General features: G+C 52.6%; 1 protein-coding gene across 1 annotated transcript; it reads right to left on the reverse strand.

Annotated features, from left to right (window-relative positions):
- Positions 1-587: 587 nt before the first annotated feature.
- LOC105496976 (retinol dehydrogenase 13) lies at positions 588-27,125 on the reverse strand. The gene is made up of 7 exons (XM_071087866.1): positions 26,941-27,125; positions 22,901-23,019; positions 19,932-20,087; positions 10,004-10,108; positions 9,673-9,885; positions 8,747-8,848; positions 588-6,647 (listed from the first exon to the last, which is right to left on the reverse strand). Exons 1-7 carry the CDS (start codon positions 27,003-27,005, stop codon positions 6,412-6,414), a joined length of 996 nt encoding a protein of 331 aa, XP_070943967.1. The 5' UTR covers positions 27,006-27,125; the 3' UTR covers positions 588-6,411.

A 27,125-nucleotide genomic window follows, 5' to 3' on the forward strand; every position in this document is an offset into this window, starting at 1 on the left:
CTCCCTGATGTCGCTAGGAAAATACTCATCAAAACCACAGTGAGCTATGACTTCACAACTTCTAGGATGGCTATAATTTTTTTTTTTTTTTTCCAGACAGAGTCTCACTCTTTTTGCCCAGGCTGGAGTGCAGTGGCGCCATCTCGGCCCACTACAACCTCCACCTCCTGGGTTCAAGTGATTCTCCGGCCTCAGCCTCCCAAGTGGCTGGGGTTATAGGTGTGCACCACCACGCTGGGCTAATTTTTGTTTTAGTAGAGATGGGGTTTCACCACATTGGCCAGGCTGGTCTTGAACTCCGAACTTCAGGTGATCCGCCCACATTGGCCTCCCAAAGGGCTGGGATTACAGGCATGAGCCACTGCACCCGACCAGCTATAATTTTTTTTAATGGAAAACAGCAAACGTTGGTGAGTATGCAGAGAAGTTGGACTGCGCGTGCCTTGCTGGCGGGGACATAACATGGTGCCACTGCTGTGGAAAACAGTTTTAGCAGCTCCTCCAAAAGTTAAACGTGGGATTGCCGTAAAATCCAGCAATTCCACTTCTGCGTATACACCTAAAAGAATCGAAAACAGGATCTCGAACATATTTGTACACCAGTGTTCCTAGCAGCTTTATTCACAATAGCCAAGAGGTGAAACCAGCCAAATATTCATCAACAACAATGGATAAACAACGTGCGGTATATACAGACAAGGTAACATCAACCAACCTTCATTAAAAGAATAAAAATCAGCCGGGCGCGGTGGCTCACGCCTGTAATCCCAGCACTTTGGGAGGCTGAGGCGGGTGGATCACTTGAGATCAGGAGTTCGAGACCAGCCTGGTTAACATGGTGAAACCCCATCTCTACTAAAAATACAAAAGCTAGCTGGGCGTTAAATTAGCCGGGCATGGTGGCACACACCTGTAATCCCAGCTACTTGGGAGATGGAGGCATGAGTCCCTGAGTAGCTGGGACTACAGGCTCCCGCCACCATGCCTGGCTAATTTTTTGTATTTTTAGTAGAGACGGGGTTTCACCGCATTAGGTAGGATGGTCTCGATCTACCCTGACCTTGTGATTTGGCCTCCCAAAGTGCTGGGATTACAGGCGTGAGCCACCGCACCTGGCCAATGCCATTGACTCGTATGTGCACTTACAAGTGGTTAAAATGATAAATATCAGGGTGTTTATATCTAAAAACCCTCCCTGACATCATCTTCTCTACGTCTCCGATTAACTCAGCGACCGTGGCTGAATGCCTGCCACCTTTCAAATGTTAGGTCAGGTACTCAGTATCGGCAGTTTTATCAATTATAAATGCTTTAAGCTGCATAGAATTTTAAACAATAACAGTGGTTATAAATCTTTAATACAAAAGCTGGCTTTAAAATTATTGGTAAAATAAGATTCGAAATGTCTTAAGAATTGTTAGCGTTTCTGTTTGCATTTATTGAACAACTGGTTTTGTGCTTATCCCTGCAGAATACTATGAGATTTGCCACAAGGGTTATAAAACTATAAACTCGGCCGGGCACAGTGGCTTACGCCTGTAGTCCCAACACTTTGGGAGGCTGAGGCGGGCGGATCAACCTGAGGTTGGGAGTTCGAGACCAGCCTGACCAACATGGAAAAATCCCATCTCTACCAAAAATGCAAAATTCGCCGGGCATGGTGGCGCGCGCCTGTAATCCCAGCTACTCAGGAGGCTGAGGCAGGAGAATCGCTTGAACCTGGGAGGCAGAGGTTGCAGTGAGCCAAGATTGCACCACTGCACTCCAGCCTGGGCAACAAGAGCGAAACTCCGTCTAAAAAAAAAAATTGCTTTTTTGTAGAGTTGGTTTTCACTTTGTTGCCCAGGCTGGTCTTGAACTCCTAGGCTCAAGCAATCCGATGACCTCAGCCTCCCAAAGTGCTGGGATTGCAGGTGTGAGCTTCTGTGCCTGGCCCCACTGTGTCCTTTTTTAAAGATACATGAAAAGAATCAAACGCAACAGTGAAGGTAAGTCAGTCACCCGATGGCAGAAATTGGGGTGCCTCTGGCGTCTGGTCAGTTGAAGCCAAGGACACTGCTCAGCATTCTTCAATGCACAGGACAGCCCCACCATGGCAGAGAATGATCCGGCCCTCGGTGACACATGTAGGTGTGATTGATGGCATTTAGAAAGAATATTATCATGCCGGGCGTGGTGGCTCACGCCTGTAATCCCAGCACTTTGGGAGGCCGAGACGGGCGGATCACGAGGTCAGGAGATCGAGCCCATCCTGGCTAACACAGTGAAACCCCATCTCTGCCGGGCGCGGTGGCTCAAGCCTGTAATCCCAGCACTTTGGGAGGCTGAGACGGGCGGATCACAAGGTCAGGAGATCGAGACCATCCTGGCTAACACGGTGAAACCCCGTCTCTACTAAAAAATACAAAAAAACTAGCCGGGCGAGGTGGCGGGCGCCTGTGGTCCCAGCTACTCCGGAGGCTGAGGCAGGAGAATGGCGTAAACCCGGGAGGCGGAGCTTGCAGTGAGCTGAGATCCGGCCACTGCACTCCAGCCTGGGCGACAGAGCCAGACTCAGTCTCAAAAAAAAAAAAAACCCCATCTCTACTAAAAATACAAAAAAACTAGCCGAGCGTGGTGGCAGGTGCCTGTAGTCCCAGCTACTCGGGAGGCTGAGGCAGGAGAATGTCGTGAACCCGGGAGGCGGAGCTTGCAGTGAGTGGAGATCGCGCCACTGCACTCCAGCCTGGGCGACAGAGCAAGACTCCGTCTCAAAAAAAAAAAAAAAATATTATCATTTGTTTCCTGTAAGAGCAACTTAGAGCAAGAAAATGGTATTCTTAAGGCCTTCTCTCCTATGAGGCTCCAAGCCAGGGTTGCCATCGCAGAAGATGCTGGACTCGTTTTTTCCTTGAGAGAATTGTACTCAAGGTGATGTACATGTCGCCCTGGGTGCCACTTGGGTGGTTTGGAAAAGTGCTCGGACGCAACACGCCCTGATGAGTCAACAGCAGCCAGCTGGACCCATCTTCTGGCTTGTGGTTCACGGGCTGTGTTTATCCCTCTGGTTCCTTCACAATCACCTTGGGAGATATGTTGCCTCTGGATCACGCCAGGCAGGTTCTCCCTGTGTGACTGTGTGCTGCAGGGCTGGAAATCAGGGTGGCACTCCGCTACGGCAGGAACCTGACTAGGAAGGCAGGAAGATGCTGCCATCTTTAGAGTTTGTCCTTTGACTTTACTCGATATGAATGAAGATGGGGCACTGCCACACTGCACAACAGGAGAAGTCCAGAAAACTTTCTGGAGATAGCGAGAGGGTGATGCAGCGGACAGCTATGACTGATGACTGCCCTCACCTCTGACTCCCGCTTCCTCCCCGCTTTCTGAACACACATCCATCACCAACCATAGGTTCCTGTTTGGGGTTTGCTGGCTGCGGGGGAAAAAAAAGGAAGCCTGGCTTTCTACTAAAAACCACTTCCTTTGCCCATTTATCAAACTCAAACCCTCGGTGGGCCACATAACATCATCCTCCATCCCAGGCAACGAGGTGTTTCTGGAGCACTCCGGTGTATCAGGGACCTGGTCAGTTGCCATCGCATACGTATGTGGGGCCAGCCCCTGTGCCACCGAAGAGGGGGATGTTGAAAACTTGTTATAGCCGGGAGCGGTGCCCCCTTGATTCAAGCAGTTCTTCTGCCTCAGCCTCCCTAGTAGCTGGGATTACAGGAGTGCACCATCACGCCTGGCCAGTGTTGTGTACTTTTTATCACAATTTAAAAAAGGAAAGAGTGCCTGGGTGAGTCCTATGCACCTATTCAGAGAACCAGAGGCTTTGAGGCTTGTATCCTCAGCCCACCCATCTCATGGGAGTGTTTTTCCAACTAGCTTTTCTCCCAGTGAGAAATAATGTCCTACACACACACACACTCCTGTCGGCGTGCTTCTGATTCCCCCTCCTGGTATTCACACCCTGGAGGAGTCCACTCCTCTTGGGCTGAGTCTGTAACTTGCCCCCAAGCAAGAGCATACAGCAAGCTCACGCACGTGGTTGTTGGTGTGATTCAGTTTCTCCCGGTTCCTCCCTGGCTTCTCCACAGGGCCGCTCACCATGACAGCTGGCTCCACCACAGCCAGCCAGCGAGAGGGCAAGACAGAGGGCTGGCAGGAGGGATGCTACCATCCAGAGGTCGGTTTTGTAACCTAACCACAAAACTAACCAACTGTCACCTCTGCCCTATCCTACTGCTAGAAACCAGTCGCTACGCCGGGCGCAGTGGCTCACGCCTGTAATCCCAGCACTTTGGGAGGCTGAGGTGGATGAATCATGAGGTCAGGAGATTGAGACCATCCTGGTTAACACGATGAAACCCCGCCTCTACTAAAAACATAAAAAAATTAGCCGGGCATGGTGGTGGGTGCCTTTAGTCCCAGCTACTTGGGACCCTGAGGCAGGAGAATGGCGTGAACCCAGGAAGCAGAGATTGCAGTGAGCGGGAGATCACGCCACTGCACTCCAGCCTGGGCAACAGAGCAAGACTCCGTCTCAAAAAAAAAAAAAAAAAAAAAAAAAGGTTGCTACATCTCCCCACAGTCAAAGGGAGGTGGTCTCACTGTGGGGTCCACTGGAAGTTGCCTACCAGAGTCAGGTCATCCCAAATACACCCTCCAGCCATTGGGTATGGCATCAGAAAGAAAATGACAGCCAGGTACAGTGGCTCATACCTGTAATCCCAACAATTTGGGAGGCCGTGGCAGAAGGATCACTTGAGCCCAGGAGTTTGAGACCAGCCTGGGCAACATAGCAAGACCCCACCTCTACGAATAATTAGCCAAGTGTGGTGGCGTGCACCTGTAGTCCCAGCTACTCAGGAGGCTGAGGCAGGAGAATCACAGGAGGTTGAGGCTGTAGTGAGCTGTGATGGCACTGCACTCCAGCCTTAGCAAGAGTGAGACCTTGTCTCTAAAAAGCAAAAAGGGCTGGGTGCACTGGCTCACACCTGTAATTCCTGTACTTTGGGAGGCCAAGACGGGTGGATCACCTGAGGTCAGGAGTTCAAGACCAGGCCTGGCCAACATGGTGATGCCCCGTCTTCAATTAGCCAGGTGTGGTGGAAGACGCCTGTAATTCCAGCTACTCGAGAGGCTGAGGCATGAGAATCGCTTGAACCCGGGAGGCAGAGGTTGCAGTGAGCCAAGATCATGCCATTGCACTCCAGCCTGGGCAACAGGGTGAGACTGGGTGGCTGTTCTGCGTACTGTAGGATATTGAGCAGCATCCCTGGCCTCCCCAGTATCTCAAATATGAAAACATGTTTTATATCTCGATTACTGAGCTTTTCCGTGTCTCCTTCGGTTCTGCACCTAAGCTGAGAGCCCCTTCCTCTCACCCTGATCTCTACCCAGTTTCTAACAAGCCGTCTTGTAAGATGCCCGGACTGAAACGGTTATGGCCTGTGAAGGGGGCTTTCATCTCTAAAACGTCTGAACTTCTGCATGGCCTGTTGCCCTGGTGATAAACTAAAAGGAAGAAATCCAGGAGCTGCCTTTGTTCAGCTCAGGGCATTCACCCATGCACAGAGGAAAAAGTAAAACCTATGACTCAAGTACATTTTCTTTTTTAGTGAGCAAGTTTGAGAGTCTGCAGTTTGGACTGCCATGAGAATTGACAGGAAGGTGGGAGCCCCAGGCAATCCCAGATCCTGTAGCAGCAGCTGGTGGGGTTCCCACTCCATGCCGTGCACAGCCTGAACTCGGGATGACACTGCACCTGCTCTCTGGCCGGGCTCTGGCACAGGAAGCCCTCAGCAAACGCCCCTGGCAAGGGCTGTGCACAGCCACAGTAACCAGACAACAGCTCGCCGCACCACACCGTCACGGGAGACAGCGGTTATTCTGAGCACCTCACCGCTGAAGAAACCAAGGCTCAGAGAAGACCCTTGCATGCACAAGGTCCCACGGGTACCCAAGAATCCGAGTGTCAGACAGCTTGCCCATGCTCTTTGCGGAGCACCTTGGAGCCCTCCCCCACAAGCACCGCTGGCTCTCCTGACATGGCCCACAAGTGCACGGAGCCTGTGCCTCCTCGGCTATTGCCAGTTTAGATTCCCAGGGGAAGCATCAAATGGCCCCGCTCCCCTGCTGGCAGCAGAGCACATGGGACCAGCCGGAGCCCAGGGCAGTGGTCACCCGCGGGCCAGTCCACTGCGGCCAGCACCGCCCCCTAGAGGAAGCCGCGGGCATGAGGGCCGGCAGTCCTGGGTCTCCCAGCTCAGGTGGTGCCAACACCGCCCCCTAGAGGAAGCTGCGGGCATGGGGGCTGGCAGTCCTGGGTCTCCCGGCTCAGGTGGTACCAGGAAGCTGCAGGCATGGCAGACAGTGGCCCTCGGTCTTGCGGCTCCATCCTGGCTTTCAAATCTGCTCCAGAGGTTATCTGGGAAGGGGCTGCTGCCTCACAGAGGGAGCCTCTAAGCCCACCAGGCGGGCGCTTTCAGCCCAAAGCCTCCGGGCCACCTCCTCATCCTCAGCCTCGGGGGCCGGGGCCTTCTGTTTGAGTCCATCGAAGTACTTTCCGGAAACATCCGCCAGTTCCTCTGCCACGGCCAGGTATGTGCTGGGCTGGGCGGCCAGCTCGGGGCTCTTGACCAGCAGCCAGATGATGGGCCCTGCAATCAGCCCACAGGGCACTCAGTCAACACACGCTCAGAGAAGTGAGGAAGCCCCACTCCCCCGTCAGGGAGCTCCAGGCCCCTGGAGTCCCACAGAGCCCTCCTCCAGCCCCTTCCCTTGGCTGCCTCTATCTGCAGTTCCCTTCCCTGGCACTGCCCAGGCTAATCCCTCCAGACCAGGGATCAGACCAGAAGCTGCCTCCCCCAAGGAGCCCTCCTGGCTTTGTCCAGGAAAATGGAAGCTCTCCTCCTCTTGATTAGCCCCAGTCCTCACCCTACCCCATTTCTCCTTAAATAACTTCTACTTATTAAATACACCTAGCACCAGCCTCAGGTTAAGAATTTTTTTTTTGGCCAGGCGAGGTGGCTCAGGCCTGTAATCACAGCACATTGGGAGGCCGAGGCAGGCGGATGGCCTGGGGTCAGGACTTCCAGACCAGCCTCGCCAACATGATGAAACCCCATTTCTACTAAAAATACAAAACTTAGCCAGGCATGGTGGTGGGTGCCTGTAATCCCAGCTGCTTGGGAGGCTGAGGCAGGAGAATCCCTTGAACCCAGGAGGCGGAGGTTGCAGTGAGCCAAGGTTGCACCATTGCACTCCAGCCTGGGTGACAAGAGCAAAACTCCATCTCAAAAAAAATAATTTATATATAATTTATTTTTGGAGACCTGGTGTCTCACTGTCACCCAGGCTGGAGTAGAGTGGCGCGATCTTAGTTCACGGTAACCTCTGCCTCCCAGGTTCAAGCAATTCTCCTGCCTCAGCCTCCTGAGTAACTGGGACTTCAGGCACCCGCCACCACACCTGGCTAATTTTTTTTTTTTTTTTGAGACAGAGTTTTGCTCTTGTTACCCAGGCTGGAGTGCAATGGCACGATCTCGGCTCACCACAACCTCCACCTCTCGGGTTCAAGCAATTCTCCCGCCTCAGCCTCCCGAGTAGCTGGGATTACAGGCATGCACCACCACACCCAGCTAATTTTGTATTTTTAGTAGAGACGGGGTTTCTCCATGTTGGTCAGGCTGGTCTCAAACTCCCGACCTCAGGTGATCTGCCCGCCTCGGCCTCCCAAAGTGCTGAGATTACAGATGTGAGCCATCCCGCCCAGCCTTAATTTTTGTATTTTTAATAGAGATGGGGTTTCACCATGGTGGCCAGGCTGGTCTCGAACTCCTGACCTGAGGTAATCCGCCTGCCACAGCCTCCCACAGTGCTGGGATTACAGGCATGGCTATTAGCCTGGCCAAGTTAAGATTCTTGATGCCAACCACTCACCCACTCCATGTTTTTCAGGATTATAAACACTAGTTATAAAGCTTCAACTGGCTGGGGGTGGTGGCTCACGCCTGTAATCTCAGCACTTTGGGAGGCTGAGGCAGGTGGATCACCTGAGGTCAGGAGTTCGAGACCAGCCTGACCAATATGGTGAAACCCCACCTCTACTAAAAATACCAAAATTAGCTGGGCGTGGTGGTATGCACCTGTAACCGCAGCTACTTGGAGACAGGAGAATCACTTGAACCTAGGAGGTGGAAGTTGCAATGAGTCAAGATCGTGCCATTGTAGTCAAGCCTGGGTGACAGAGCAAGACTTCATCTCAAAAATAAAATAAATAAAGCTCCAACTGTTTATTCCGCCTGTTCTCTGGGCAGGGCACTGTGCTAGCCCTTTTAAGGAAGGTCTTGTCTAACCCTCCCAGTGCCTGTGAGGTGAGTGCTGTTATGACCTCCACTCTGCCGATGAAGAAACAGGCTCAGAGGGGTAACAGCACTTCCCCAGGAGGCGCGGCTGGTTTGGGGTGAAGCTGGAGTTACCCTGAGCACAGTCTGACTCCAGGAGTCAGTTCCACGGCCTCTCCTCTGAGACACGCTTTTCTCATCGGCCAGCGGGTCTCTGCCTGCTTCCTGAGGCTGTTAGAGGTTGGCAGGCCAGGTCGACAGAGGAAAGGGACCCGTCCTGTGCCTCAGAAGACACAGGCGAGGAGCAGGCATGCGGCCCCAGGGACCGTCTCTGAGGGAGGGTCCGGGGCCCCGGGCTGAGAAAGCAAGGGTGGAGGGCTCAGCGTGCAGACCCCAGGCTGGGAGGGACTCACCGAGCGTGGTGCTGGAGAAGGTGGAGCCGTGGATGCCCGTGTGTCTGCCCAGCTCTGTCCTGGCCACCCCGGGGTGCAGGGCGTTGACAGTCACACCAGAGCCTGGGGAAGAAAGAGAAGACTGAGGGAGAGGTCCAGCCTCACCTGGAAGGCTGTGGCAGCCCACACCCAGCTGTGGGGCTTCCGGGCGCCAGGCTGCTTCCTACACTCAAACCCCGTCGTCCCTCTTGCTCTGAAATCTTAGTGGTCTTATCTTGCAGGCGGCTCTGCCACATGGCTGCTGGAAGCCGAGCTGTCCTGGAGGGCTTGATAAACCCAGAACGCTGAGCTCACCCCAGGAATCCAAATCAGTGGGTGAGGGTGGGATCTGAGATACTGTAACTCTGACCAGCTCCCACTGGGGCTGGCACCGCTGGTCCACAGACCGTCTTTCAGAAGCAAAGGCCCAGCACAGATTCCTCAACCTCAGCACTATGGACGCTGTGGATCGGGAGGAGTGAGGGGCCGTCCTGTGTGCTGTAGGACCTTGAGCAGCATCCGGGCCTTTACACTCCAGATGCTCAGAGCAATCTCTCCCAGATGTGATCACTGTGTTTCCAGGCATTGACAACTGTGGGCCAGAACTGCCCCTGGTTGAGACTCACTGGCTGGAGCCAAAAGGCTGAGCTGCCTGCCCAACAGCAGCAGGGAAGGACACCTGATCCAGGCAGACTAGACCACCTGGGATGAACAGACGATCAGCAGAAGAACAATCGATTAGTGATGTCTGCTTCAGGCACCAGAAGCGGGCAGGGTGGTCCGTGTGCTCTACTTTTGCGGATTCTGTTGTGGAGCCACAGCTTGGCCTCCCATCAGCCTAGGATCATGGAAGGGCTGCTCTAGGCTCAGAGTAAAGCAAGAGGGAGGCTGAGCCTAGCGCCCCATACCTTGCAGCCGCCGGCTCAGCTCCTTGGTGAAGAGGACGATGGCCAGCTTGCTCTGGCAGTAGGCGGCTTTGGTGTTATACTTCCTCGTCTGCCAGTTCAAGTCATCAAAGTCTATGTGCCCAGCCACGTGGGCCAAGGACGACAGGTTGATGATCCGCGAAGGGGCTGCGGCTTTCAGCTTGTCCAGCAGCAAGTTCGTCAAGAGAAAGTGACCTGGATTAAGGATGACAAAAAGGTCACTTTTGGCTCACGTCTAAAATCCCAGCACTTTGGGAGGACGACGGGGGAGGATCGCTTGAGCCCACGGGGCAGCCCCCTGCCCAGGCCTCACCCAGGTGGTTAACGCCAAACTGCATCTCGAAGCCGTCCTCGGTGGTCCAGTGGGGGCACCGCATCACGCCCGCGTTGTTGATTAGAATGTCCACTCGCTCCTCCTCTGGAAGGGAGGGGGGGGGAAGGAGACATCAGGGAGAGGACAGACCCCAGCCTGAGGCAGCAGTAGAAACGTTCCTGTGCTCCCAGAACCCGTGAACACGGCCTGTGCTGAAGTGGCCACGTCAGGAAGAGGTCATTAGGCTGAGCCCAATCCAGTGACTGGTGTCCTTATAGGAAGGGAAAACAGAGACAGAGACACACGGGGAGAAGGCCACATGTGGACGGAAGCGGAGACCGGAGAGGCGCAGCTCTGAGATGAGTGTGGGCGCCCCCGCTGGAAGTGGAAGAGGCTGGGAGGATTACCGCCCGTCTCACAGGATCACAGCCACAGGGACACCGTGATTCGGACTGCCGGCTTCCGGACCCGTGAGGGAATGCATGTCTGAGGGTGTAAAGCCACTGGGTTTGAGGTACCTCGTTACAGCAGGTCCAGGACACTCACACCCCCTCCACCTAAGCCTTGGGACTCTTTCCTGCAGGAGCCCCAAGGCCAAACGGGGTTACCGGTGCGAGCCCTGGCACTGCAGGTTTGCAGGTGCGGTTTCATTCCGAAGCCTGCCACCTCACTCGCACAGACAACCAAAGGGCACACAGATGGAGACTGCAGCCTCAGTTTCCTCAGCTGTAAAATGCGCTGAACCACAGGGCCTTCCTCCCTATATCGCTCGGCTCAGGTTCCATAACAAAGTGCCACAGACAGGTGGTTTAAAACCTCACAGACCCAGCCGGGCGTGGTGGCTCACGTCTGTAATCCCAGCACTTTGGGAGACCGAGGTGAGCGGATCACCTGAGGTCAGGAGTTTGAGACTAGCCTGACCCACATGAAGAAATGGCGTCTCTACTAAAAATACAAAATTAGCCAGGCGTGGTGGCGGGCACCTGTAATGCCAGCTACTCAGGAGGCTGAGGCAAGAGAATCGCTTGAAACCGGGAGGCAGGGGCTGCAGTGAGCAGAGGTCGCACGATTACACTCCAGCCTGGGCAACAAGAGCGAGACTCCATCTCAATCACTCAATCAATCAATTAATCACAGTCCCAGAGGCTGGAAGTCCCAGATCAAGGTGTGGGCAGGGCTGGTTCCCTCTGAGGGCCCTCAGGGAGAATCTGCTCTGGCCTCTGTCCCTTCTCCCTTCCTCTTCCCTTTGGAGCTATCTCTGTCTCTCTTTTTTTTTTTCCTTTTTAAATTTTATATGCATATATATACTTTTTTTCAGACATGGTCTCACTATGTTGCCCAGGCTGGTCTCAAACTTTTGGCCTCAAGCAATCCTCCTGCTTTGCCCTCCCAAAGTGCTGTGATGTCACCGCGGCCTATTTTTTTTTTTTTTTTTTGGAGGTGGAGTTTCATTCTTGTCGCCCAGGCTGGAGTGCGATGGCGCGATCTCAGCTCACCGCAACTTTCACCTCCCAGGTTCAAACAATTCTCCTGCCTCAGCCTCCCGAGTAGCTGGGACTACAGGCATCCGCCACCACACCCAGCTAATTTTTTTTTATCTTTAGTAGAGACGGGGTTTCACCATGTTGGCCAGGCTAGTCTCAAACTCCCGACCTTGTTATCCACCTGCCTCGGCCTCCCAAAGTGCTGGGATTGCAGGCGTGAGCCACCGCACTCGGTCCACTCGGTCTATTTTTTATATTTCTTTGAGACAGGGTCTTTCTCTGACACCCAGGCTGGAGTACAGTGGCGTAATCACTGCTCACTGCAGCCTCAACCTCCCAGGCTCAAGCAATCGTCTTGCCTCAGCCTCCCAAGTAGTTGGGGCCACAGGCACACGCCACCGTGCCCGGCTGGCACGTCTGTTTTTCGGTGGAAATTTCCCCTTTTAATAAGGACACCAGTCACTGGATTAGGGCCCACCCTAATGACCTCATTTTAACTTGAGGACCTCTGTAAACACCCACCTCTAAATGTGAAGTCACATGCTGAGGGATGGGGGGGGGTCAGGACCCCAACTTATCTTTGAGGGTGGCAGACACGATGGAATTCATAATGCTCCCAAAGCGGTTTTATTTTTTTGTTCTTTTTTTGAGATGGAGTCTCGCTCTGTCGCCCAGGCTGGAGTGAGCGGCGCAATCTCGGCTCACTGCAAATTCCGCCTCCCGGGTTCACGCCATTCTCCCGCCTCAGCCTCCCGAGTAGCTGGGACTACAGGCGCCGCCACCGCGCCCGGCTAATATTTTTGTATTTTTTAATAGAGACGGGGTTTCACGGTGTTAGCCAGGATGGTCTCGATCTCCTGACCTCGTGATCCACCCGCCTTGGCCTCCCAAAGTGCTGGGATTACAGGCTTGAGCCGCCGCGCCCGGCCTCCGAAGTGGCTTTCAGCGGGGATCATGAATTAGGTCCATTGTGTAACACACAGACACCGTCCCGTTCTCTGTGTGAGAAGGTGGGGTTGCAGCACACCTGAGTTCGAACCCTGGCTCCACCCAGACCAGCTGCCTGACCCTGGCCAAGTCACATCGCTTCTCTGTGAGGCAGTTTACTCCTCATTAGAAAAAAAAACAGGATAACAGCATCACCTGCCTGGTGCGACTGTATAGTTACTCATTCGGTAAGTATTTTCTTCTTTTTTTTTTTTTTTGAGACGGAGTCTGGCTCTGTCGCCCGGGCTGGAGTGCAGTGGCCGGATCTCAGCTCACTGCAAGCTCCGCCCCCCGGGTTCCCGCCATTCTCCTGCCTCAGCCTCCCGAGTAGCTGGGACTACAGGTGCCCGCCACCTCACCCGGCTAGTTTTTTTTTTTGTATTTTTTTTAGTAGAGACGGGGTTTCACCGTGTTAGCCAGGATGGTCTCGATCTCCTAACCTCGTGATCCGCCCGTCTCGGCCTCCCAAAGTGCTGGGATTACAGGCTTGAGCCACCGCGCCCCGCCTCGGTAAGTATTTTCTAAGCATCTATTACTGGGCACTGGAAATACAGGGTGGACAGCACAGCCGAGGCCCCGTCCGCGTAGACCGGACATTCCAGTGTAGCTGAGACCCGCTTCCACTTGTGAGAGAATCTACCCGTGACAGAGCTGCATGGGAGCTGACAGGAGGCCCCTCTCAGGAGCTGACACAAAAGCTGGGACCAGGAAAATGAGGCAGGGCGCACGTGCGGAGACCCAGGGAAGGGGAATGCAGGCAGCAGGCACATCGCAGGTGAGGCCCCAAGGCGGGAGCAGGGAGACTCCACTCACAGCTGGGGACCCGGGAGTGCCGTGGGCTTCTGTTGTTTTGGTTTGTTTTTTTCTTTTTTTTTTTTTTGAGATGAAGTCTCACTCTGCCACCCAGGCTGGAGTGCTGTGGTGTGATCTTGGCTCACTGCAACCTCTACAGCCTGGGTTCAAATGATTCTCCTGCCTCAGCCTCCTGAGTACTGGGATTACAGGTGCCTGCCAATTTTTGCATTTTGCACCGTGCCTGGCTAATTTTGCACTTTGCCAATTTTTGCGCCGTGCCTGGCTAATTTTTGCATTTTTAGTAGAGACGGGGTTTCACCATCTTAGTCAGGGTGGTCTTGAACTCCTGACCTCGTGATCCACCCACCTCCGCCTCCCAAAGTGCTGGGATTACAGGTGTGAGCCACCGCACCCAGCCTGTTTTTTTTTTCTTTTTACGAGAGGGAATCTCACTCAGTGGCCCAGGCTGGAGTGCAGTGGCGCGATCTCCACTCACTGCAACCTGCACTGCCAGGGCTCAAACGATCTTCCCACCTCAGCCTTCCGCACAGCTGAAACCACAGGCACCCGACGTCACGAGCAGCCACTTTTAAAATTTTTTGTAGAAATGGGGTTTGGCTGTGTTGCCCAGGCTGATCTCGAATTTCTGAGCTCAAGCAATCCACCCACCTCGGCCTCCCAAAGTGCTGGGATTACAGGCATGGGCCACAGTGCCTGGCCTATTGTCTTGTTTATCTGGGAACTGCCTCAACCTTTTTTTTTTTTTTTTTTTTTTTGGACACAGGGTCTCACCCCGAGTGCAGTGGTACAATCAAAGCTCACTGCAGGCCAGGTCCGGTGGCTCACGTCTGTAATCCCAGCACTTTGGGAGGCCAAGGCGGGCGGATCACCTGAGGTCAGGAGTTCGAGACCAGCCTGACCAACATGAAGAAACACCATCTCTATTAAAAATACAAAATTAGTCAGGCATGTTGGTGCATGCCTGTAATCCCAGCTACTCGGAAGGTTGGGGCAGGAGAATCACTTGAACCCAGGAGGCGGAGGTTGCAGTGAGCCGAGATCCTGCCATTGCACCAGCCTGGTCAACAAGAGCAAAACTCCATCTCAAAAAAAAACCTCACTGCAGCCTCAACCTCCCAGGCTCAAGCAATCCTCCCACCTCAGCCTCCCAAGTAGTTGGGACTACAGGTGCACACCATCACGTCTGCCTAATTGTTTTTTGTTTTTTTGTTTTGTTTTTTGAGACGGAGTCTCGCTCTGTCGCCCAGGCTGGAGTGCAGTGGCCGGATCTCAGCTCACTGCAAGCTCCGCCTCCCGGGTTCCCGCCATTCTCCTGCCTCAGCCTCCTGAGTAGCTGGGACTACAGGCGCCCGCCACCTCGCCCGGCTAGTTTTTTTGTATTTTTTAGTAGAGACGGGGTTTCACCATGTTAGCCAGGATGATCTCCATCTCCTGACCTTGTGATCCACCCACCTTGGCTTCCCAAAGTGCTGGGATTACACGCGTGAGCCACCGCGCCCATCACGCCTGCCTAATTGTTTTGTATTTTTTGTAGAGATGAGGTGTTGCTCTGTTGCCCAGGCTGATCTCAAACTCCCTGGTGAACAAGGCTGTGGGCACTTCCTGGGGCTCTTTGCTTTGCGTTCTTTCTAGTCTGGCGCTGGAAAGAGCTGCGGCTTCCAGCTTTGTCAGAGTGTCACTCACAAACTGTGATCTTCCCAAAGCTTCTGTCTCCCAAAGTGCGGAATCACAGGCGTGAACCCTTGCACCGGACCTGCCCAAATGTGGCAGAATACACACGACATAAAGTGCACCATCTTCACTATTTTTAAATCCACTGATGTCTTCATGCCTGGCTGTTGATCTTAGGAAAACACCAAGAAGCTGGTACTTGATTTGCTAAAAATGTCACAGACACAGCTTTACTTCATCCTCTAGAGAATATCAGAAAATAGAAGGAATTATTATTCCATTTCCTGGAAGAGAAACGTGTGGCTAAGAAAGGAGGCATCAGGCCGGGCACGGTGGCTCAAGCCTGTAATCCCAGCAATTTGGGAGGCCGAGACGGGCGGATCACAAGGTCAGGAGATCGAGACCATCCTGGCTAACCCGGTGAAACCCTGTCTCTACTAAAAAATACAAAAAACTAGCCGGGCGAGGTGGCGGCACCTGTAGTCCCAGTTACTCGGGAGACTGAGGCAGAATAGCGGGAACCCGGGAGGCGGAGCTTGCAGTGAGCTGAGATCCGGCCACTGCACTCAAGCCTGGGCAACAGAGCGAGACTCCATCTCAAAAAAAAAAAAGGAGGCATCACCTGCCCAGGTGCATCCAGCCTGCGTCCTTGCTGCCCACAAGGCCCTGCACTGTCTCAGGGACCTCAATGCTCTGGACACCTGTCTCCACAAGCCAGAGACAGGAGGAGAGGCGCCCTGGGCGGGATTACCTCAGACAGTGTGCATGAAGGCAACAGTGCTGTACCTGGTACACAGCAGGTGCTTAATAAATATTCATCCACCTCTGAGACTCTGAGGCTGTTCTCACTGTTCTTTGTGATCTCACCATAGCGCCTCTCACCTACTCCACAACAGTGCCAGCTCTTTCTTGATCCCCAAGGGCACAGCAGGGGCTCAATATGAATGAATGAATGAATGAATGAATGAATGACCAAACCTGCACCTGCACCTGCCTCCCTATGGCTATGAGTGGCACAAGGACAGCTCTGGTTCACCTCACACCTCCAGCACCTGGTCAGGTCTCAGATCGCCTTTGCTAAATAAATGAAGTCCCACAACTCTCCCTTTCCTTGTTCATTTCCTGAGTACCCATTAACTGAGTGGGGCACATTGACTCCGAACAAGAAAGCTTTGGCCCTTTCAGTGCCAGACTAGAAACAAGGGCTCACGACTGAGGCAGGGGGATCACAAGGTCAGGAGTTCAAGACCAGCCTGGCCAACACAGTGAAACCCCGTCTCTACTGAAAATACAAAAATGAGCCAGCCATGGTGGCACACGCCTATAGTCTCGGGAGGCTGAAGCAGGAGAATCGCTTGAACCTGGGAGGCGGAGGTTGTGGTGAGCCAAGATAGCATCACTGCACTCCAGCCTGGGTGACAGAACAAGTCTCCATCTCAAAAAAAAAAAAAAAAATTGGTAAGAGGCCAGGTCTTGCTCTGTAGTCCACGTTAGTGTGCAGTGGCACAAACACGGCTCACTGCAGCCTTGAACTCCTGTGCTCAAGTGATCCTCCTGCCTCAGCCTCCTGAGTAGCTGGGGCTATAGGCACACGCCAGGATGCCCGGCTAATCTTTTTTTTTTTTTTTTTTTTTTGAGTCAGAGTCTCACTCTGCTGCCCAGGCTGGAGTGCAGTGGCCAGATCTCAGCTCACTGCAAGCTCCACCTCCCGGGTTTACGCCATTCTCCTGCCTCAGCCTCCAGAGTAGCTGGGACTACAGGCGCCCGCCACCTTGCCCAGCTAGTTTTTTGTAGTTTTTAGTAGAGACGGGGTTTCACCGTGTTAGCCAGGATGGTCTCGATCTCCTGACCTCATGATCCGTCCGTCTTGGCCTCCCAAAGTGCTGGGACTACAGACTTGAGCCATTGCGCCTGGCCTTTGTTTTTTTTTTTTTTTTTTTTTTTAATCTTTGGTACACACAAGGTCTCACTATGCCTCCTACGCTGGTCTCTAACTCCTGAGCTCAAGCAATCCTAAGAGAAGAGATTGTAAATGTGGTCACCACAAAAACAGGTAATATAAGTATTTGAGGTAATGCATATGTTAATTAGCTTGATTTAGTAATTCTACAATGTATACAATGTACATCATGTTGTACGTAATATATACAAGTGTACCTGTCAACTAAACAATAAATAATTTTAATGTATTCTTGAGTCTATTTAAAGATGAACAAGAATAGAAAAGCTAGAGTATGGTCCCAGTTTTACATGAAAATATATAAATTCACACACACAAACCAATTAGAAACAAGACTGGAAAGAGGCCGGGCGCGGTGGCTCAAGCCTGTAATCCCAGCACTTTGGGAGGCCGAGACGGGCGGATCACGAGGTCAGGAGATCGAGACCATCCTGGCTGACACAGTGAAACCCCGTCTCTACTAAAAAATACAAAAAAACTAGCCGGGCGAGGTGGCGGGCGCCTGTAGTCCCAGCTACTCGGGAGGCTGAGGCAGGAGAATGGCGGGAACCCGGGAGGCGGAGCTTGCAGTGAGCCAAGATCACGCCACTGCACTCCAGCCTGGGCGGCAGAGCGAGACTCTGTCTCAAAAAAAAAAAAAAAAAAAGACTGGAAAGAAATCCATCAAAACTTTAACAGTGATTCTCCTGGGGTTGGTGCAGATCAAAGGTGTTTAGTTCTGTCTTTTTTTTTGAGATGGAGCCTTGCTCTGTCACCCAGGCTGGACTACAGTGGCACAATCTCAGCTCACTGCAACCTCTGCCTCCCGGCTTCACGCCATTTTCCTGCTTCAGCCTCCCAAGCAGCTGGGATTACAGGTGTGTACCACCACACCCGGCTAATTTTTGTATTTTTAGTAGAAACAGGGTTTCACCATGTTGGCCAGGCTGGTCTCGAACTCCTGACCTCAAGTGATCCACCCGCCTCAGCCTCCCAAAGTGCTGGGATTATAGGCATGAGCCACCGCGCCCGGCCAGTTCTGTCTTCTTTACACTGCAGTATTTTATAAATGTCCCATAACTAACACATATTTATTTAACCATGATGGGGAAAGCAATTGATCAATAAATACTTAATAAGGCCAGGCACGGTGGCTCAAGCCTGTAATCCCAGCACTGTGGGAGGCCAAGGCGGGTGGATCACTTGAGCCCAGGAGTTTGAGACCAGCTTGAACAACATGGTGAAACCCCAGCTCTACAAAAAAAAGAATTTTTTATATATATATATAAAATAATTACTCTGTGTGGTGGCATAAGCCTATACTCCCAGCTACTTGGAAGTGGGAGGATCACTTGAGCCCAGGAGGTTGAGACTGCAATGAGCCATGACTACACCACTGCACTCCAGCCTGGGTGACAGAGCAAGACCCTGTCTCAAAAAAAAAAAAAAAAAAATTAGCCAGATGCGGTGGTGTGCTTCCATAGCCCCAGCTACTCAGGAGTCTGAGGCAGGAGGATCACTTGAGCCCAGGAGGTCAAGGCTGCAGGGAGCTGTGTTTGCACCACTGCACTCCAGCCTGGGTGACAGAGACAGACTCTCTTTTTTTTTTTTTTTTTTTTGAGACGGACTCTCGCTCTGTCACCCAGGCTGGGGTGCAGTGGCCGGATCTCAGCTCACTGCAAGCTCCGCCTCCCGGGTTTACGCCATTCTCCTGCCTCAGCCTCCCGAGTAGCCGGGACTACAGGCGCCCGCCACGGCGCCCGGCTAGTTTTTTTGTATTTTTTAGTAGAGATGGGGTTTCACCGTGTTCGCCAGGATGGTCTTGATCTCCTGACCTCGTGATCCGCCCGTCTCGGCCTCCCAAAGTGCTGGGATTACAGGCTTGAGCCACCGCGCCCAGCCGACAGACTCTGTCTCAAACAAACTAATTATTCAGGCCCGGCGCGGTGGCTCACGCCTGTAATCCCAGCACTTTGGGAGGCTGAGGCAGGAGGATCACTTGAGGTCAGGAGTTCGAGACCAGCCTGACCAACATGGTGAAACTGTCTCTATCTAAAACACAAAAAATTAGCCAGGCATGGTGGCGGGTGCCTGTAATCCCAGCTACTCAGGAGGCAGAGGCAGGAGAATCATTTGAAACCAGGAGATGGAGGTTGCAGTGAGGCAAGATCACACCATGGCACTCCAGCCTGGGCAACACAGCGAGACTTCGTCTGTCTCAAAACAAACAAAACATAAAGTCAGCAGGGTGCAGTGGCTCACGCCTGTAATCCCAGCACTTTGGGAGGCTGAGGCAGATGGATCACCTGAGGTGAGGAGTTCAAGACCAGCGTGGCTAACGTGGTGAAATCCCGTCTCTACTAAAAATAAAAAATTTGGCCGGGTGTGGTGGCTCAAGCCTGTAATCCCAGCACTTTGGGAGGCCGAGACGGGCGGATCACAAGGTCAGGAGATCGAGACCATCCTGGCTAACACAGTGAAACCCCGTCTCTACTAAAAAATACAAAAAACTAGCCCAGCAAGGTGGCGGATGCCTATAGTCCCAGCTACTTGGGAGGCTGAGGCAGGAGAATGGTGTGAACCCGGGAGGCGGAGCTTGCAGTGAGCTGAGATCCAGCCACTGCACTCCAGCCTGGGCGACAGAGTGAGACTCCGTCTCAAAAAAAAAATAAAATAAAATAAAAAAATTAGCAGGGTGTGGTTGCGGGCACCTTAATCCCAGCTACTCAGGAGGCTGTGTGCTTGAACCCGGGAGGCAGAGGTTCCAGTGAGCCAAGATCGTGCCGTTGCACTCCAGCCTGGCCGACAGAGTGAGACTCTGTCTCAAAAAATAATAATAATAAATAAATGAATAAATAAAGTCATTGCTTGCAGGCTATACAAAAAAAGGCAGCAGCTGGATTTGGTCCCTAGCCCATGGTTTGCCAAAACTCTGCTCTGAAGTTTGCTTGCTCCATTCACTCCTCAGAGCCTGGCCCTGGGAGCCGCCTCTGCCAGTCCTCATCCCACACGGCCAGCGTTCTCCTCCTACCTTCAATGATCTTCGCTGCAAACTCTCGGATGGACTTGAGGGAAGCCAAGTCCAGGTGCCGGGCATTGACGTGGTGATTGAGAGTCTCCCCGCGGATGTCCTTTGCCGCCGCCTCACACTTCTCCATGTCTCGGCAGGCCAGGATGATGTTGCCTCCTGAAAACCCAGGATGGAAAAAGATTTAAATTAATAATCCACGCCTGGCCGGGCGCGGTGGCTCACGCCTGTAATCCCAGCACTTTGGGAGGCCGAGACGGGTGGATCACGAGGTCAGGAGATCAAGACCATCCTGGTTAACACGGTGAAACCCCGTCTCTACAAAATATACAAAAAATTAGCCGGGCGCCGTGGCGGGCGCCTGTAGTCCCAGCTACTCGGGAGGCTGAGGCAGGAGAACGGCATGAACCTGGGAGTCGGAGCTTGCAGTAAGCCGTGATCACGCCACTGCACTCCAGCCTGGGCGACGAGCGAGACTCCGTCTCAATAATAATAATCCCCTCCTAGGTACTGATCCCAGAGAAATGAAAACATATGATATGTCTACACAAAAACACGTGCACCAATGTTCACTGCAGCATTCTTCATAAGAGCCAAAAGGTAGAAACAACCAAATGCCGGGGGGAGGGGGGAGGGACTGCATTGGGAGTTATACCTGATGTAAATGCTGACGAGTTGATGGGTACAGCACACTAACATGGCACAAGTATACATATGTAACAAACCTGCAAGTTATGCACATGTACCCTAGAACTTAAATTAAAAAAAAAAAAAAACAACCAAATGTCCATCCGTGAATGAAGGGCTAACAAAATGTGGTCCATCCATAGAGATGGAACATTAGCCATGAAAAGGAGTGAAGCACTGGCTCACGCTACAGCAAGAATGACCCTCAGAAACACTGTGCTCAGGGAAAGAAACCAGACACGAAAGACTACAGTGTCCAGTCCCATTTACATGAATGCTATGTGTATGATTTCACACCTATGAAATGCCCAGAATAGGCAAATCCATAGAGAAAGAAAATAGATTATTGGTTTTCTAGGGCTGCAGAGGGAATTACAGCTTGATAGTTAAAAGTGAGCAAGGTTTCTTTCTAGGGTAACAGAAATGTTCTAAGATTGACTTTAAAGATGGTTGCATCACTCTGCACTCTATACTAAACACCATGGAATTCATCAGGCACGGTGGCTCACACCTGGAATCCCAGCACTTGGGGAGGGCATTAGGACTTTTTTTCCTTTTTTTTTTTTTTTGTAGTTGGAGTCTCACTCTGTCACCGAGGCTAGAGTGCAGTGGTGCAATCTCAGCTCACTGCAACCTCCACCTCCCAGGTTCAAGCGATTCTCCTGCCTCAGCCTCCCGAGTAGCTGGGATTACAGGCGCCTGCCACCACACCTAGCTAATTTTTTTTTTTTTTTTTAGTAGAGACAAGGGTTTCACCATGTTAGCCAAGCTAGTCTTGAACTTCTGACCTCAGGTGATCCACTCCGCAGCTTCCCAAAGTACTGGGATTACAAATAAGCCACAGTGCCTGGCCTCCAATTTTTTTGTTGTGGTAAAATACAAATCACTTAAAATTAACCATCTTAACCTCCCGCCTGCTTTTTTTTTTTTTTTTTTTTTTTTTTTTTAAGTCAGAGTCTCATTCTGCTGCCCTGGCTGGGTGCTGGCACCATCATAGCTCACCTCAGCCTTGAAGTCCTGGGCTCAAGTGACCTGGGACTACAGGCACCACCTGTGCCAGCATGCCTGGCTAATTTTGGTAGAGATGTGGGTCTTGCTACAGTGTCCAGGCTGGTCTGGAAACCCTGGCCTCAAGTGATCCTCCTGCCTTAGCCTCCAAAAGTGCTGGAATTATAGATGTGAACCAAGACCAGCCCTCTTAACCATTTTTAAGCGTCCAGTTCATTGGTATTAAAAACATTCATGGTAGCTCACACCTGTAATCCCAGCATTTTGGGAGGCCGAGGCAGGTGGATCACTTGAGGTCAGGAGTTCAAGATGAGGCCAACATGGAGAAACCCCGTCTCTACTAAAAATACAAAATTAGCTGGTTGTGGTGCCACATGCCTGTAGTCCCAGCCACTTGGGAGGCTGAGGCAGGAGAATCACTTGAACCCAGGAGGTGGAGGTTGCAGTGAGCTGAGGTCATGCCACTGCACTCCAGCCTGGGCGACAAGAGCAAAACTCCCTCTCAAAAAGAAACAGTAATAATAATTTCTAATGTTGTGCAACCATCATAACCACCTGTTTCTCAAACTGTTTCGTCTTCCCAATCTAAACTTCTGTGCCCATTAAATAATTAACTCCCCATTCTCTCCTCCCCTCCCAACCCCTGGCAAGCCATTATTCAAACTTCTCTATGAATTTAACTCTAGGTAGCTCCTATAAGTGGAATCATACAGTATTTGCTCTTCTGTCGACTGACTGATTTCACTTCATAGAATGTCCTCAAGGTTCATCGTTTCAATGACCTTACTTTTTGTTTTGTTTTGTTTTGCTTTGTTTTGAAGATGGAGTCCCGCTCTGTTGCCCAGGCTGGAGTGCAGTGGTGCGATCTCGGTTCACCGCAACCTCTGCCTCCCGGGTTCAAGCGATTCTCCTGCCTCAGTCTCTCGGGTAGCTTGGGATTACAGGCACCCACTACAATGCCTGGCTAATTTTTGTATTTTTAGTAGAGATGGGGTTTCACCACGTTGGTTAGGCTGGTCTCGAACTCCTGACCTGGTGATCCATCCGCCTTAGCCTCCCAAAGTGCTGGGATTACAGGCTTGAGCCACTGCGCCCGGCCAATGCCCTTCGTTTTTAAGGCTGAATCATATACCACTGTCTACAGAGGCCACATTCTGTTTCTCTGTTCATCTGTGGATGGGTGCCTGGCTTCCTTCCACCTTCGGACTGTGAATAACGCTGCAGTGAGCATGGATGTGCAGATATCTCTCTGAGAGCCAAAGCAGGGGAGATTTTACCTCTCTTGGCCAATTCCAAGGCGGTCTGCTTCCCGATGCCTGTGTTGGCGCCCGTCACGATGACCGTCTTCCCAGGGATGGTGGCCTTGCTGGGACAAGCCCCACCGGTGACATAGTCCCTGAGGGTGAGCAGCGACATGGTCAGTCCTATCTGCCAACTCTCACTCCACGTGCCCCTCACTGAGTGATCTCAGGCAAAGCCGTCTGAGCTCACTCCCATCCCCCAACTGAAACACAGACGTCATCACATCACACCACGGGATCTCCGTCCTGTTCTCCATAAATGACTCCACCCAGTGTCTGGTGTGTGGAACGCCTTCCGCAAGTGACAGTCTATTTTTTTTTTTATTGAGATGGAGTCTCACTCTGTCGCCCAGGCTGCAGTGCAGTGGTGCGATCTCGGCTCACTGCAAGCTCCGCCTCCCGGGTTCATGCCATTCTCCTGCCTCAGCCTCCCGAGTAGCTGGGACTACGGGCACCGCCACCTCGCCTGGCTGATATTTTGTATTTTTAGTAGAGACGGGGTTTCACTGTGTAAGCCAGGATGGTCTCCATCGCCTGACCTCGTGATCCACCTGCCTCGGTCTCCCAAAGTGCTGGGATTACAGGTGTGAGCCACCGTGCCTGGTGACAGTCGTTATTTTATAAATGCCCACTGCATGAGATTCCCAGCTGGGCGAGGTGGCTCGCACCTGTAATCCCAGCACTTTGGGAGGCCAAAGTCGGGGGTGGGGGGCAGGTCACTTGAGGTCAGGAGTTCGAGTCCAGCCTGGCAAACGTGGGGAGACCCCTGTCTCTACTAAAAATACAAAAATTGCCGAGCGCGGTGGCTCACGCCTGTAATCCCAGCACTTTGGGAGGCCGAGGCGGGCGGATCACGAGGTCAGGAGATCGAGACCATCCTGGCTAACTCGGTGAAACCCCGTCTCTACTAAAAAATACAAAAAACTAGCCGGGCGAGGTGGCGGGCGCCTGTAGTCCCAGCTACTCGGGAGGCTGAGGCAGGAGAATGGCGTGAACCCAGGAGGCGGAGCTTGCAGTGAGCGGAGGAGATCGCGCCACTTGCGCTCCAGCCTGGGCGAGAGCGAGACTCCGTCTCAAAAAAAAAAAAAAAAAAAAATTAGCCAGGTATGGTGGTGCACACCTGTAATCCAGCTACTCCGGGGACTGAGGCACGAGAATTGCTTGAACCTGGAAGGCGGGGGTTGCAGTGAGTCAAAATGGCACCAGCCTGGGCAACAGGGTAAGACGCCATCTCAAAAAAATTTTAATTTAAATTTAAAATGCCCACTGAATGAGATTTCCGCGGCTGCTGTACACATTACCACAAACTTAGTGGCTTAAAACCACGTAAGTGCATCCTCCTACAGTTCTTTAGGTCAAGAGTCCAAAATACGTCTCACTGGAATAAATCAAGGTATTGGCAGAGTCAGGTTCCTTCTGGAGGCTCTAGGGGAGAATCCATTTCCAGCTCCTACAAATCGCCACATTCCTCCACTCCTGGCCCCGCCTCCATCTTCAAACCGCATAATCACTGGAACCTCTCCTTTATTTATTTTTATTTTTTTATTTTTATTTATTTATTTATGTTTTTTTTTTTTTTGAGACGGAGTCTGACTCTGTCTCCCAGGCTGGAGTGCAGTGGCCCGATCTCGACTCACTACAACCTCCGCCTCCCGGGTTCAAGCAATTCTCCTGCCTCAGCCTCCTGAGTAGCTGGGACTACAGGCGTCCACCACCACCCCCGGCTAATTTTTGTATTTTTAGTAGAGACAGGATTTCACCATATTGGCCAGGCTGGTCTCGAACTCCTGACCTTGTGATCCGCCCGCCTCAGCCTCCCAAAGTGCTGGGATTACAGGCGTGAGCCACCGCGCCTGGCTTTTATTTTTATTTTTTTGAGGCAGAGTCTCACTCTGTCGCCCAGGCTGGAGTGCAGTGGCATGATCTCAGCTCACTGTAACCTCCGCCTCCCAGGTTCAAGCGATTCTCCTGCCTCAGCCTCCTGAGTGGCTGGGATTACAGGCACGTGCGACCACGCCCAGCTAATTTATTTTGTATTTTTAGTAGAGGCTGACTTTTACCACGTTGGTCAGGCTGGTCTCGAACTCCTGACCTTGCAATCCGCCTGCCTTGGCCTCCCAAAGTGCTGCGATTACAGGTGTGAGCCACCACACCTGACAACCTCTCTTATCTTCCATCTCCCCTCTGACTGAGCCTCCTGCTCCCTCTTATAAGGACCCTATAAGACCACAAGGCAGGCCCAGCACAGTGCCTCACACATGTAATCCCAGCACTTTGGGAAGGCAGGAGGATCACTTGAGGTAAGGAATTCAAGACCAGCCATGGCCAACATGCTGACACCCCATCTCTACTAAAAATACAAACATTAGCAGGGTTTGGTGGTGCGCGCCTATAGACTCAGCTACTCAGGAGGCTGAGGTGGGAGGATCACGTGAGCCCAGGGAGGCTGAGGTTGCAGTGAGCTGTGACAGCGTGACTGCACTCCAGCCCAGGGACAGAGACACCCTGTCTCAAAAAAAAAAAAAAAAAGACTACATGATAATCATAAGATCCTTCGCTTGGCTGACCATGGTGGCTCATGCCTGTAACCCCAGCACTTTGGGAGGCCGAGGTGGGCAGATCACCTGTGGTCAGGAGTTCGAGACCAACAGCCTGACCAACATGGAGAAATCTCATGCAAAATACAAAATCAGCCAGGCGCTCGGCACGGTGGCTCATGCCTGTAGTCCCAGCACTTTGGGAGGCCAAGGCGGGCTGATCACGAGGTCAGGAGATCCAGACCATCCTGGCTAACACGGTGAAACCCTGTCTCTACTAAAAATACAAAAAATTAGCTGGGCGTGGTGGCGGGCGCCTGTAGTCCCAGCTACTCAGGAGGCTGAGGCAGGAGAATGGCAGGAACCCGAGAGGCAGAGCCTGCAGTGAGCCGAGATTGCCCCACTGCACTCCAGCCTGGGGGATAGAGCCAGACTCCATCTCAAAAAAAAAAAAAAAAAAAAAAAAAAAAGAAATTAGCCAGGCGTGGTGGCACATGACTGTAATCCCAGCTACTCGGGAGGTTGAGGCCGGAGAATTGCTTGAACCCGGGAGGCGGAGTCTGTGGTGAGCCAAGGTAGCGCCATTGCGCTCCAGCCTGGGCAACAAGAGCAAAATTCCGTCTCAAAAAAAAAAAGATCCTTCACTTAACACGTCAGCAAGAACCTCTGACACCTGAGGTAATGTAGTCACAGGTTCCGAGGATTAGGACGTGGACCCCTCTGTGGAGCCATGACTCTGCCCACCACACCCATGTCCCACAGAGGCTAATGCTGGAAACAAGCCAGTCTCCAGCAACAGGAGGCTGAGCAGGTTAACAGCACTGCACCCACAGGACAGAAGGGCACCATGCAATACAGTGTCCACCAGCCACTAATTTTTTAAGTAAAAAATTTAAGTAAGTTTAAATTAAGAAGGCCGGGCGAGGTGGCTCACGTCTGTAATCCCTGCACTTTGCGAGGCCAAGGCGGGCGGATCATCTGAGGCGCAGGTGTTTGAGACCAGCCTGGCCAACATGGCAAAAACCCTGTCTCTCCTAAAAAAACAAAAATTAGCCGGGCGTGGTGGCGCACCTGTGGTCTCAGCTCCTGGGGACGCTCAGGTAGGAGGATCACCTGAGCCCAGGAGGACAAGGCTGCAGTGAGCCAAGAGCGCGCCACTGCACTCCAGGCTGGGCGCCAGAGCCAGATGCTGCCTTTAAAAATAAACGAACAAATAAATAATACAATAAAATAAAGAGTTTAAAAGTCTGGAAGGAAAGCAACATTTACAAGGGCCCTGGTTCGCCCTTCCCTCCGAGTGACCTTGGGCCGGTGACCTGGCCGGCCAGAGCGCAGGTTTGCCCCACTTGGGGCGGACACTGCCGGTCGGGAGCTGCGGGGGCTGGACCCGGGTGCGAGGGGCGGGGGTCTCCGCCGTCTTCCCTGCCCCTGCGCGGGAGGCCTGCCTAGACCGTGCACGCGGGGCTAGAAGGTACTCACCTGAGCAGCACGGCGGCGCCTGCTAGTGTGCCCAGCGCCGACAGCGGCAGCAGGTAGCGGTTCATGCCGGGCCGGGGACAGGGGTCGGGGGTCGAAGCGGAGCTGGTTGCACACCAGCCGCCCCGGCCCCTCGGAGGAAGAGCGCGCGGCGCAGCTATCCACGTGCGGAGGCGCAGGCGCGGCGG

The sequence above is a fragment of the Macaca nemestrina genome, chromosome 20 (assembly GCF_043159975.1).
Source record: "Macaca nemestrina isolate mMacNem1 chromosome 20, mMacNem.hap1, whole genome shotgun sequence".
NCBI lineage: Eukaryota > Metazoa > Chordata > Mammalia > Primates > Cercopithecidae > Macaca > Macaca nemestrina.

Excerpts from the sequence above, each read along its gene's own strand:
- LOC105496976 (XM_071087866.1), bottom strand. The coding sequence starts at position 27,005 with ATGAACCGCTACCTGCTGCCGCTGTCGGCGCTGGGCACACTAGCAGGC. Across the intron at positions 23,020-26,940 it reads GGCGCCGCCGTGCTGCTCAG|GGACTATGTCACCGGTGGGG; the intron begins GTGAGTACCTTC and ends GCTCACCCTCAG. Across the intron at positions 10,109-19,931 it reads TGCAGCGAAGATCATTGAAG|AGGAGGAGCGAGTGGACATT; the intron begins GTAGGAGGAGAA and ends CCTCCCTTCCAG.